At 38.0% G+C, this 13,664-nt stretch overlaps 1 protein-coding gene across 3 annotated transcripts; it reads right to left on the bottom strand.

The window, feature by feature from the left end:
• Positions 1-291: 291 nt before the first annotated feature.
• Positions 292-13,433, bottom strand: LOC131788842 (bromodomain-containing protein 8-like). Of its 3 annotated transcripts, XM_059105936.2 has the most exons (28): positions 13,387-13,433; positions 13,202-13,298; positions 12,859-12,943; positions 12,675-12,724; positions 12,025-12,056; positions 11,825-11,915; positions 10,603-10,683; positions 10,208-10,344; positions 10,038-10,119; positions 9,027-9,225; positions 8,220-8,492; positions 7,584-7,710; positions 6,669-6,847; positions 5,623-5,725; positions 5,095-5,153; positions 4,772-4,849; positions 4,457-4,670; positions 4,311-4,372; positions 4,174-4,209; positions 3,735-4,003; positions 3,570-3,656; positions 2,994-3,062; positions 2,372-2,414; positions 1,966-2,051; positions 1,742-1,790; positions 1,008-1,068; positions 787-831; positions 292-489 (listed from the first exon to the last, which is right to left on the bottom strand). In XM_059105936.2, the coding sequence occupies exons 1-27, from the start codon at positions 13,409-13,411 to the stop codon at positions 812-814; spliced, it is 2,694 nt and encodes an 897-aa protein (XP_058961919.1). In that variant the 5' UTR covers positions 13,412-13,433; the 3' UTR covers positions 292-489; positions 787-811. The 3 variants fall into 3 exon arrangements, with proteins under 3 accessions (XP_058961919.1, XP_058961917.1, XP_058961918.1); XM_059105934.2 differs by lacking the exon at positions 787-831; XM_059105935.2 differs by lacking the exon at positions 787-831 and having other exon boundaries at positions 3,570-3,653.
• Positions 13,434-13,664: the final 231 nt, after the last annotated feature.

Here is a 13,664-nt window from a genome sequence, read left to right as displayed (position 1 = left end):
TCTTAAGCTAGCGCTTTCTGATTGGTTGAGGACCACGGGAGTTTGCGAATTAGTCGACAAAGCGATTCACTTCTTAGCGGTATTCCAGTCGAGTACCACAAGCGATCTCTGAAATGACATCATGCTTCTTTCGTGGATCTTGCAGAATGTGATGATCGATAAGAGAAAACGGAATGTGAGTTTAAAAGTCAGTGAAGTCCAAAGCCGTGCTGCCGAGCGTTTTCACGGTCGAGGGGATAAATGTTGTATGGACTACACTAAAAACGTTAAGCAGAGAAGACACGCCAAAGGTCAAACCAAATCCCTTTTAATCGTAGCTAAGTCCAAGGAAAATAGAATTAGTATTGTATAAAAACTTTCCCGAAATCGAAAGCTGATCCCCAAAAAGTTATCCATGAATTTGCTAAGACCGTGACTTAAACTGGAACGCAGCCCGTCCACTTCGGAAAAGAGACCGATGAAGACATCCCGATAGGCCGAGTTGAAAGCCTGTAAAAGAAAACTTAACGTTAATACGGCCGAGCTGAAAAAAAAGTACTTATCATTTGTTTTATCCTCTACTTCTTCAACTTCTTTTGATGGAATCTCTAGGTAACACCATCACTGATCATGTGCCCTCAGTAGAGCAGGACGTAAGAGGTGATGATTCCAAATGTTTTCATTAATAACTAGCCTTTTAAGGAAGTTAAGAATTACGACGCTTGCTAATAAGTGCAAACTTCTGACTCAAGGTAGTTTGGAATGATTTTGTCGAAATAAAAGAAAAAGTTGCGATCTAGAGCTCACCTTCGAGCTAGGTAAATGATGAAGCTCATAAGAAGATGTGAAACACTGTAAGAAATAAACGTTTGACACGTAAGAAATTGGAAATATAATTGGACTTCTAAAAATTTGACTTTCTCTGAACAAAAATGTTAGCACACTGACACTACAACCTTTGACGATCATACAAAAAAACGAGCTAATAAATGAAAATCACATGAAAATAAAAACCAAAGATATCTAACCATCTTGTCTGTGGCCCCGTAACATCTTTGAATCGACCATAATCTGAGTGGCAATGTACGACTGAAAGCAAATAAAGAGTACACTATCTTTTTACGATAATCAGTAAATAAACCCCTTCGAGCGGCTGATAATTTCTGCGGCTGAAAGATGTCCGGAAAATGACTATTTGGCCGAAAAACGAAGCTTTGAGGGCACATGCAACATTTCGAGGACACTCTTAGCCAAGGACATTATCAGCCGAAATACCAGCAGGCCAGAAAGTGGTTTAATCATTTTATAACCTTCTCTTTATCATTTATGAGGAACGAAAACCGCTCGTAAAAAGCCAGTGGCGAATGCATATTTGCGACAAGCTTTATAACATCATAGGCTTTCGTTCGCAAGCTTTTTTTCTTCACGACAGAAATAATATGAGAGCAAATATCGACGAAGACGGGAGCTATTGCGTAATAACTGTCCAGTTATTTTGCACCTCATGGCGTAAAGTAGTCAGTGAAATCGAGCGAAAATTAATGAATGGGTTATAACTGACGGTAACTAACTCGTGGAAAAGGAATTATAAAACTAAACAAGTGCCCACTTCTCACTGTGTTCGGTAGCAAATCTAGACAAGTAACAGTTCTCATGTTATGCTCAGACAACGCAAATAGTCAAGCAACTTATGGCTAATATTTCTTGAAGTATTTAAACTTTAAGCGAATTTCTCCACCATGCATCCTACACATGTGTTTACCTGGATTTGTTCCATGACATCGTCACGCATCTCTTCCGCCATGCGATACCTGAAAGAGACGAGGAATTTAAGACATAAAGAAGCTTTACCTTGAATTAAGAACAGTAAAGGATAAGTGGAAATGTCGAAAATGTATCCTCAGTGGTAGACGTTCGTTCAAATAACTAGTTACAACCTCATTTTACTGACATAGATATGTGACGAACAACAAAGCAGTTGCTTACACGTCATGATCAGCGCTGTTGTACATGAGAGCATTCTGAAACATCAACATCATATCTCTCTGGAATTCGCTTGTTGTACGAATGGTCTGAAACGAAAAAACGGTGATATTAGCGTAGTAATGTCAAACAAATCGTTAACCCTTTGCACCCTAACATCAGTATGCATATTCTCCATACTGTTCTTCATACATTTCCTAAGGTGCTGATAAGGAGAATTTGTTTACCGATCAAAAGCTTCTTTCGTTGGTGGTCATTTCCACTATTCTCACGACCTTAATGTGTGATTCAGGGGTAATACTGTCAGGAGAAACTAGATGCTAGTCACTCTTCGGGTTAAGATACGCCTGGCTTCCAACCTAAAACATCTCAAATACAGACAGACTTCAAATTCATGTTATATTCTTACCCCATTTTCAATGTTCTTTTTTATCGTTGATAAATCCATAGGTCTGCAAAAAGATGAGACGGCTTAAATTGGGATATTGTGATGGATCGTTGTCTAATGGTTGTCTAATGGTTGTCGTACTAGAAGGAACTACTTCCTTGATATTTCAGCAGATAACAAGGTGCTTCAATTTCCAATTCATAAATCTTTCCCAATCACTTTTTTTTTAAGAGAGGGTCACTTGTTCTAAGGCTCATTAATTTAGAGTAGTCAGATGGTTCCATCTCATGATTTTCTGATGTTCTCAGTAATGGTGTGAGAGACATAGCGGCCTTATGGTTAGCGCGCTGGACTCCGAGTCGAGAGGGGCCTGATCGGTGGAAGCCGTGGCCGGGTCATGTTGTGTCCTGAGGCAAGAGTAGCTCTATACCCAAGAGTAAGTATGATCAACTTGTTCAGCATTCAGGGAAACCTAACGAACACCTTGGGGAGATTTTTGATTGATTGGCACTTAAAAGGATTGGAAATGCTCTAGTCTATGCATGACATAGAAACATGATAAGCTCCGGAAAGTCAGTAAGTTATACTTGTCTACAGACTCTTCTCTTACAGCACGAGTTGAGTCCCTTACACGTTTTTTTACCTGAAAACAATGCCATGGTAACCTGGAGCCTCATCGTCAGTAACTGGGTGCAGAAAAACGTTTGCATACCTGATAAAACAAAGATAGAAATGAAATGTATTTCATTTAAAGGAGTTGAGAAGTCATTAGAGGAGAGCAGAGTGGGGCAGTGATGTAAACCTGGTGGATGTACCACTGCTAAAATCCAGTTTTTTTTTCCTCACTCATTCAAGATATTGTGTGGGCTTCAGCTGATCATAGGGTACGTTATACTAAGATCTCGCAAGCCTAACCAATTTCACTCAACTAGAATACACAAAAACGTATGTTGGAAAATACTTTTTCTAGTAACATAGCGCGTTCAACGGCGAACAAAAGACTACAATAATCAGACTCCTAGAAAGAAAAGCTTAATATGTATCGATCCCTCTCAATTTCAATGAATTGAACCAAAATTAAAGAAATGACGATAGACAAAAACATCAGGTGGACATTGGAATCTTGAATTGACACCAGATTCTGTTGACTAATCTTTGAGGAAACATGTAACAACTAGATGAGGGAAGTACTGATCGAGGATTAAACCATCATTCTTACTTATGATTGGCTGCAGCTCTCCAGACCAGCATTATTGACTTTTTCCACGTTTTCTGTGCTTGAATGGCTTCTTGTTCGTCACTACTTCTAAACAAAATAAACAAACACGTTTAACCAATTTACATTTTGGACTAACAGCAGTACACATGCACCAGCGGCACTCACCCTTGGGACACTTGAGAAGCGGGGCTACCGGGGACCGATTCAGATCCCGCCTTGTCCATCAAGAATTCTTTCATGGAGGTGCAGGGTTCATCCTTCTCAGACTGACTCTGGTCCCCTTGGTCAGACACTGCCTCGTCTCCACTGTCCCGCTCCATCTCCTCATCGCTGTCCTCTTTCTTTTCCTCGGCAATCGACTCGTTTTCTTCTTCGTCTTCCGTCTTTTCACTGGCCTTCTCAGATTCCACATCTAAAGTCTCCATTTTGGATTCCTTGATGAGAGAAAAAAAATAGAGTATCAATGAATAGCCCTCCAAGAAAACATTAATAAAATTATTAAAGAAATAATACACCAAACGGGGCTAGAGTTTATTCAGATCTAATACTATCGAGGTCTGATTTTGAGGAAGTGATTAACAAGTTTTCTTCTCATACTCCATACCTCTTCATGATCCTCTTCTACGTCACCTTCATTGTCCTATGGGATGAAATGAAATCGTTTGTTCTAAAATAATTTGATTCATAGTGGTTTGATTTACGTTTCCGCATGGGAAGATTAACAGAAACAGTGACGCGTACCGTCGAGGTTGCAGATTTGCTGCGATGTCGTTGATTCCTTCGTGCTGCTCTTGATGGTCGACCTAAAAAAGAGAAGACTTTCGTGACTCAATACCAAAGCGTGAGAAAACTGACTCTTGACATTATCCACTGAGTTCATCCCTCACCAGGCCTCCCGGGTTTGGACGCACGTTTCTGGACTCGCGGAGAAGAAACTGGGGTCTCAATAGTCTCAACTTTTACTTCAGGGATGGGCGCTGACCGTTCAGTGGAGGCTCGGGCAGTGTTGGCGTCATTTTCGTGATCGTCGCTCGTAATTTCCGTACCGCTGTTTTTCTCGGAATTTTTCACCGCTGGTTCAAACTTTTGGGCTATTATTTCCTGCATTATGAAAACAAATAAGAATCTTACGTATGTGCCAAGTGGAAAAATTTACACATACATATATACATATAAAATTGATTACAACTGGTTAAACTAACCTTCCTGTCTGCCGGAGGGGTAGTGGGTGGAGGTGTAATTGCCAAAGGGGAGGGCAAAGTCGCGGTCAGAGCAGCAGCCTAGAAACGAACAAATTATTCTTGTTTAAAGATAGTACACCAGACAATAAATAAGGAAAGCCTTAAAGTGAAATCAACCGTCAACATCAGTGTGCAACTTTAATAAGTGGCATGTTCAAGTCTCTTGAAACTTCACGTGATACGAAAAAGTCGATAAATACCAAAAACTGTAAATTGATACCATCTTCATAACATTTATTACATGATTTTCAAGGAAAAACCAGGAATTTGGGCGATTTACTCACCTTGGGATTGACTGAGATGGCTGGCATGGGTGTGGAAACGCTGAGAACAGCTTGAGTGCCTAGTAATTAAATAACTGCCTCATTGAGTGCTAACAGATGCATTTAACCAACGTCGTATGCTTCTGGTACAACAAAAAGTATACACATTGTGAAAGCTCAAATCAGTCCAGTTACATGTTTATTACAATTACATGTCCAAAGAAGTGCAGCTTTCAGATCCATACTGCGTGATATTGTGTGATTTCACACAATCCTGCTGTTGATCTGTGTTAAAAAAAAATTCCTTCCAAGTTTTGTCACTTCTTCCATACATTACACTGGCATAAAACAAAAAAATTCAACAAGCAAGCAAATGTCCACTTGTTTTGTTAATAACCTCTTTGAAGTAAAACCAACCATGATATAAGGCATAAAACTGTGCTGTCTTAGCATCTCACTTTTTTTAAAGTTCCATCAACAACATCCTCGTGTATAGCAGTATGTGGCCTATCTTAGAAATCATATAGCAGTAAAACCATGAAACTATACCTCCTGTGGTGCCCCTGCCACTCCCAATCACAGATAAAGGGTTTTCTACGGGTGTCCCTGTTGATGGCTCCACCAATACAGAGGAATCCATACCTCCTGGGGTCTTAAAAAGAGAGTTATAATTTTTGGTGAATAGTAACTATAAAAAGGTTGTGTATACAGAGAATAAGCCTTTAAATTTGGGGGGGGGGGTAAGTTTCTAAAGAAGCTGTGGTGCTGCATCAGTGGGAGAGTATAACAGAGTAATTAAGTATTATCAACTGAGTCAGTTTAAAAGCTGACATTTTGAGCGTTAGCCCTTTGTCAGAGTGATAGAAAAAGGGCTATGGCTCGAAACATCAGCTTTTAAACTCTTTATGGTGGCCAATTTACGCTATCAACTTAGTTGATAATACTAAATTACCCTTTAAAATAAGGATCAGGGCAAGGTATTTTAAATAGCAAATTGACTTAAAGCAAATAGCATTTAGAAATAAATTTTATATGTAAGCTAACCAGTTATTTACAGAACCCTTTACAAAAGGATGGTGGGGTTCACAGCAAAATAGGGAAGTTACCCATAAGCACAAACGTTTTGTTAGACATGAATAGCCATTAGAAGTTGAGAGTTTTTTTCCTTAGTGCTTGTGACAGACACTTATTTTCTGTACCATTTACTTTTCAAATACTGAAATGACCACTTTGCAACAGACTGAATGATGTCAAAGCACACAGGAAGTGCTTGCATCATATTTCTGGCCCTGGTTGTTCAAAGGTTGGATAGTGCTATCCACTGGATAAATCTCTATATGGTGGATAATACTATACATTTTGCTATCAATTATCTGCTAGATAGCAATTTATCTGTTGGATAGTGTTATCTGCCCTTTATAACAACTGAGCCCTGGAGGCTGTTTTCAAGAAATATCTGTGCTTAGGTTCCCTTATAGCCTTCATTTGGTGATGGAAGAGAGTTGTTTCTGAAACACTTGCATATGGGAAGCTTTCTGGGACAATTGGAATCAAAATGCCACATGATTTAGGAGTTAGAAGCAGCCACAGAATACCTTAGGTACTGCTCCTCCAAGTGATGAAACAGAGTTGACAGAGGGAGATGTAGCAGGAGTATCAGCAAGAAGTTTAGAAAGTGTGGGGGCGGTGACTGATGGAGCTGCGACTTGAGGTGTGTTTCCTGTTCTCTCCCTCATGGAGTCCAGCTTTGCGGGCTCCATGGAGGGAGTAACCCCTAAACAACAAAAATTAAAAGCAATGTAATACAAATTAAAACTTGTAGTGTACAAATTTTTTCCTTTTCTTTCCCTATGGAGTCCAGCTTTTGGGTTCCATTGAGGGAGTAACCCCAAATAAAAACAAACAAACAAACAATAAGAACCAATGAATTTAAAAAACTACACTAAAAGAAGGCTAGTGCAAGTTTTTTATTTAGTTCACATGTTTGCAAACAGCTTTACCACTTATATTTTGTTTCCTCAAGCTTTTGTCTTATTGTACCATAAAATCCTTTTAAGTGTAAGCGATAAAATTTGCCTTAATGAAATAAAACAAAATCAAACTGCCATAAAAATTTAATCCTGGACATAACTGGATTAACAACTAGCACCTAAAGGTAGTATTCTTTGCTGTGATGTCTTATCATCATCATCAAAATTTTCATATGCTATGTTAAATAAGTTTTCATATTTCTACACAAGACTAGCTATATAGCAGTTGCTATGTTATAATCTTCAAGTGATAGCTTGACCATAAAATTGACTCTCAATCATGCAAATGCAATAAACATTATATTTTTCTATCACAGCTTGAGTTTTCAGTTCTCATATTTACAATTTTATCACCAATGACAGAATGTCTTTTATTTTTGAGGGGTTACTATGTGTTCTCATCCTTGAAAATTATCCAGCAAAAGTGTCAGTGGGACACATTTTGAAGCATATTGGTGGGGTGAAAATTAATTCTCTTACCTAAAAAATGCTTTCCATCAGATTTTTGCGGGTCTGAGGTCTGGCCAGTACCTTGGGATGCTGTTGAGTGTGGAGTTGGTAGTGGCTCAGATAGCTGACCACTTTGTGAGGAATGACTCTCAAGCTCCTGAAAGTACAGTATAAGATGATTTTATGAATGCCATACTTCTGACATGGCAAAGTCTTCCACATAAATGTCAAGTTGTGTCCTCAACAAGTTGTACATGTAAATCCTTTTCATGTCCCCAGTTGTTTTTTAGCTGCTATTTGTCTGTTTGATTTTCATAAATAACATTCTGACCTGTGGATTATAACAAATAACAAAATAATTCTCATGGGCACAGAAAAAAATTGCAGAAAAAGAAGCCCACAAAAAGATTCACAATTCACAGAGTTCAAACCTGTCCCTCCCACATACCATTTGGGTACTACTTGCAGCTCAGAAATGAAGCCAGACATGGGAATGGGGCAAGGTTTAGTGGGTTGTTTGTTCCTTGTTAGGGAATCCAATCACAAAAAAACCAAAATGAATCCTATTTTGACCTCAGGATGACAAAAAAAAAAAAAAAAAAATAGAGCAAAACAATTGTGTCTACTTGGTCACACACAAAACAGTTTCTATGCAAATAAAGGTACCTTAGTTGGGGGCATCTCCTGTTCAGGGTTGCTGGCCCTTCTTATCTGTTTACTGTCCTTTGAGGATGGCTGAGATAGCAATGAAACTAATGGAGATTCATTAGAACCCTGAGAGCTGGCTACTGCTGGTGCTGATGCACCACTCTGTGGTCTTAGTGGGCTTTGAGGTACACGATCTGTTTTTCGAGGAGATGCCTGAGGGACCATGTCACCTTGTGAGTCAGAGGCCAAAATGGTGCTCAAGTCAACATCCATTGGTTCTCCCTTAGAACTCTGCAACCAACACAATCTTATTGGCAATAATATCGAAAATGACAGCATACATGTACATTGGGACAGATGGTCCCAATGATACAAGTAAAACCTGAGACATTTGTCTTTACCTTGGAACAAAAAAAAAAAACCCTGAGTTCCATGTGAGAATTCAATTAAAGCCAATTCCTAACTAACAGCCCTCTGAAAATCTTCCAACTTGGCATTGGTTGGCTTGGCTTGGCTTAGTAGTAAAGTCATTTGAAACACTTCACTTAACATGTTGTGGATGTAAAATGTAAAAATATGGATTTCACAATTATGTGATAAAAATTGGTGTAAGGTAGCACTGAAAAGGACTGATGGTTTAATGATGTTTAGTAAAATAAAAAAAGTAATATTTCTGCTCAAAGTCCCGCTCAAGCGATAGTTATTGACAACAGTTAGCATGGGGACAAGCTATTGTTCGATAATAATATGCACAATGATTAAAGAATTAACAGGAAACCAGCTCTCATGAGAGACAAATGAATGGCAACAAAACTTGTTTTCTACCTGAGTTGCACTTGGAAATGATCCACTTTGTCCTAGTCCTCCAGAAGGCCCACCTCCAAGTCCTGGTGAGAATGTTCCTCCATCTAAAGGGGACCTGTCCACAGGGGTGGTGGCCAGTCCATCAGGTGTCTGACTGATTGGGGAAGATTGAGAAGAATGTCCATGTCTCTGTTGAAGCTGTTTCTGATACTTCTGAAATCTACGTGGAATAAGTCAACTTTATCAAGACTTGCAGGCATAGACAAATGACCTTCCTACAGACAAAACTTATTGGCAGCCTTGCATATACATATAAGCCTCAGTCATTCAGGTTTATCAACACAATTAGGTCATGTGGTCAGCAGGTGCATGTGAGATTCAGAGTGATTAAAACCAACTTGGCAGTACATGACTTTTTTAACATTTAGTAATGATAATAATTATTATAATGCATATATTTAGTGAGGGATGCCAAATCGCTAAAGTGGTTTTTGGTACTATACACTTCAAGAATGAAAAATTTATTCAAGTTTGTACAGACCCCTTTAAAATTTAGCAACTTTGTACAAAAACTACTTATGAGCTATTTATAATTGTAATAGGACTTTATGTCATCCAATTCTGTCTGTAATAATATAGGTGATCAGATGACTGCAAAGCAGGAGTCCAATCTGTTAATCATAATTATGATTACGGACACAATTGGATGACATGAAGTCCTGTTACCAATGAATCAAAACTATGAAAAAATTTGAAAGAAACTAGACATCGGTTGTATGTTTTCATTAAAAAAAAAACTGTTAACTCTGAGAAATACAAGACAATAGAGTGCATATGATGCTATTCTGTCCACTTACACAGGTATGACATATGAACTGTCCCTCTAACTGTCCTATTACACTGTCCAATTACAAGCATGATGTGTACACTAACCTATTAGTGCTCAAATCTGCCTGGTGATAACCAATCATGTTCAAGAATTTTGTTATAGTTTTGATTAATACTGAAAACAAAAATTGATATTGTGCATACTTTGCTGTTGGCTTAGGAACTCTCAGTTGTTTCCCTTTCTGAGGAGAGGACAGGGGTTGACTTCCTTGAGGTTTGGCACCACCTGCAAATCAGTTTGCAAAGAGAGAAGATCATTTGTACTCCACCTAAAAAAAACCTATCTGCAAATGATAATGTGAAAGTGAAAGTACCTGTTTGTACCCCTGGTTGTGCTCCAGGTGTAGTAGGGGTGATGGGCATGGTGGGCGTGGTGGGTGTGGTTGGGGTAACTGGTCCAGAGCTGTCCCCTTCTTGCTGGGGAGCAGGTGGTGGCCTCATCTTCTTTTTCCTTTAGAAAACAAAGAAATGAAAATAATTCACATGTAATATTTGTCATTAGCATCAAGGTTCTCACAATATTTACCAAATATTTGCTTGGAGTTTTAAACTTCCACCATAATAAGAATGACACCTTTAGCATTCATACCTGCTCTCTACAAGTGAAAATTTTGTAACATTACTACCAAGGCTCCATGCAAAGTCAGCAGACTACTTAAACATGTTTAAAAATAATTTCATTAGAAAAAATAGAAAAATTTGTGCATACATTTTAATTTCCTCCCACAAGGCAGGAAGCTGAAGGTCAAGTTTTCCACTTCGTACTTCTTCTATTCTGTCCTTAAGTTTCCTGTAAGATTGGTTAGCTTCCTAGGTTACTGAGTAAAATAAACATACAACATAACAGGTACAGTAACATTTAGTGAATGAAAATAACAATCTTATCAATTAAATACCAAAGTTACATAATAAATTTACAGCAGCAGATGGTTATTTCTCCTTCTAAATTGCATGCGAGTGCTTACATAATAAGAGAACACTTTTGAAAAGGATCTTTGGACAAAACTCAAACTTTTCAAGGAGAATGTTTCACAGCTGTCCCTTATGATCTCCTCTATTGTTGATCAGCATGCATACTATATTGGACCAATACACATTTCCTGTACACGAGACTAGTTAAAGGAAAAGTTGCCTTTTGTGCCAAAAATCCCATCCTACCTGAGTCTATCCTAGTTTAAGCAACATCAACTGTCCAAGAGTACTACTACTTAACCAGAAGCTAGTTCATTGCAGGAACCCCCTAAATATTTGGTAAGGTTACCTCAACAGTATTATTTCTAGCTATGTATATCTATTGGCAGACCAAGCCATTGTGAGAGTTTAGAGTCTAATACAAGGATGCAAAAAGTTACCCTGTCTGAGTTTAACCCTTCACACCCTAATATCAGTATGCACATTCTCCATACTGTTTATTATTCATTTCTTAAGGTGCTGACAAGGAGAATTTGTTTAATAATTTATCCCTTTCCCACCCAAGAGTGCCACATGGCACAAGATGCCATTACATGCTTAATATTTATTCATTTTTTCTGAAATTTTTACAACCATTTCTTTAGTTGGTGATCATTTCCATTATTCTTGTGACCTTCATGTGTGATTCAGGGAAGATATCGCAAGGAGAAATCAGATGTTGGTCACTCTTAAGGGTGAAAGGGTAAAACCAAGATCTTTCTATCTTGAGTCCAGTGCACTAACCCACAAGCAACATGTACTACATTTCCTGTTTTTGAGAGGCTAATCAGAAAGAAATCTGGGTATGCAGGGTTGCCTAGTTATGCTTCTGGTGGAGCAGGAAAAGGATTGAGAATCTAACATGGAAAGGGCATCAAGGAGTTAAATATCATCTTGTGGCATGAAAACTGCTAGCTCTCCAAACATTGCATGTAGTAGCAAGGAAAATGGTATTCTAGTATATCAGATTTGTTTCTTACTTGTAGGTTTGTTGATCATTTCTGATAGATTTCTTTAATTCTTCAATTCTATCAAAGGTCAATTTTCTAACAATTTGGTCACCAGGTGTTTCTACATCAAACAGAAAGGAGGCAAGACAAATTAGAATGAAAACATCAGATGGGACCCTTACTTGCTGCACATATCATGAACATATAAAAGCCTATTTCAGTGGTCTTACCAGCCCCACCTCCTTCATTAGTACGCTTCCTCCTACAATCAAACAAATGCACTTTTTCAAACACAGAGTAAGATAAAAAGTATGACTGCTAAATACCTCTATGAGATCATGGTTTATGTCAAAGCAGTCATTATTTCAAAGGAAAGGTCTGAGAACAGACTGAAAAATTTTGATCACAGGTAATGTATGGGAAGGAGAAAATATTGAAGCATTGTTGAATACAAGTATCTTCTCCAAAATGTTAAATAAGCATTCTTCAGAAACACAGAGGGAAAAATCTTGAATGATTCTGCATTGTAATGTACAAGGTTTAGGCCACCTTCTTCAAGTGGAATATATAATATCAACATATTGAAAATTACAAAAAAGCTAAAAATTCTGGAGAGCTTACAAAGTTGCAGAAATTTATAGTGTACCGAGAGGATGTGAATAATGTTATGTAATATCATGCAATAAAAAGAAAGGATTACATAACAAATAAGCGGTAACCCACAAAAAGTTGCAAACAACAAAAATACATCATTTAATCATAAATGTAAAAATTACAGAGTATACTATGGTTACTTCACTGACTCTTACAACAGATGTTATTCTAAGATCTGTCAATAATAAACTCATTACATACAAACAATGCTATAATTTTGACTTACTTTGGTGTGTTCACTTTTTCAAGCATTTCTGAGTAGTGTACTGCACAGTTCTGTTAATAAAAACAACCATACATGCGTTAAATGTCACCAAGAAAAGCTTTAGTATCCAGTACCAGTAAGCTTACGTAGATCATCAAAAGACTCGTTTGAAATTGGTGAAACACATGTATGTACCAGAGCATACCTTCTGAGAGAAGAAATCAGGTGGGCGTGGTTTAGCACAACATCCTGTTTCAAGCAGCGGTTTGATACCACGACTTACAGAAACCCTAACAGAAGAAACAATTCATAATAAACAAGCAGCGAAATCTAAAGAAATTAAAGTTCTTAACGTAACAAGAATAAACGCGAACTTTTCGCTGTAGATTGGTAACTTTCTTAAAGTTCACGAGACATTTATAACGCCGTCTAATCTTCTAAAATGTGAAACTTTTGGCAATAGAACTTACCCAAACCAAACCACTTTTAGTAACAAACACCAGAATAAATAGACTGCAAACTCTGTAAAAACAAACACTTAGTCTCACCAGTTTTGATCGCCACTTCGAACCACAGACGAAGCTAAAGCCAGTTTTTCTCTAATTGTCCACTCATCTGAACTTTGGCCCGAAGGAAGCTTTTGCTCTGAAAATTTTTCAGCGATAGGAAAGTAATTTAACGTATGAAAAGTCACAAGCATAAAGAAATTACGACTCAAATGTAAAGTTCTTACTTTGACTCAGCATGGAGGCCGCCATCTTTGTTTCATTCTTTATGCTAATGCCGGTGCCAGTCCCTTAGCGCTCTACTTGGCGGAGTGTAGGAAAATTATTTGCGCACCAGCAGCGATAATTATAGTATTATAGACTGATTAGCGATTCAGGAGCAAATCAAGCTGATTTAGAAGTAAACCTAACTATACTGAGAATTTTGAGGGCATCATTTGTCAACTGAAAGCTATTATTTGCGATAGAAAACTAAGCTCTGAAAATGAATCCACGGTTCTTCCAT

Source organism: Pocillopora verrucosa, chromosome 1, assembly GCF_036669915.1.
Source record: "Pocillopora verrucosa isolate sample1 chromosome 1, ASM3666991v2, whole genome shotgun sequence".
Lineage (NCBI taxonomy): Eukaryota > Metazoa > Cnidaria > Anthozoa > Scleractinia > Pocilloporidae > Pocillopora > Pocillopora verrucosa.
Note: the sequence above shows the minus strand (reverse complement) of the source record. Positions and strands in the feature narration are given on the sequence as shown.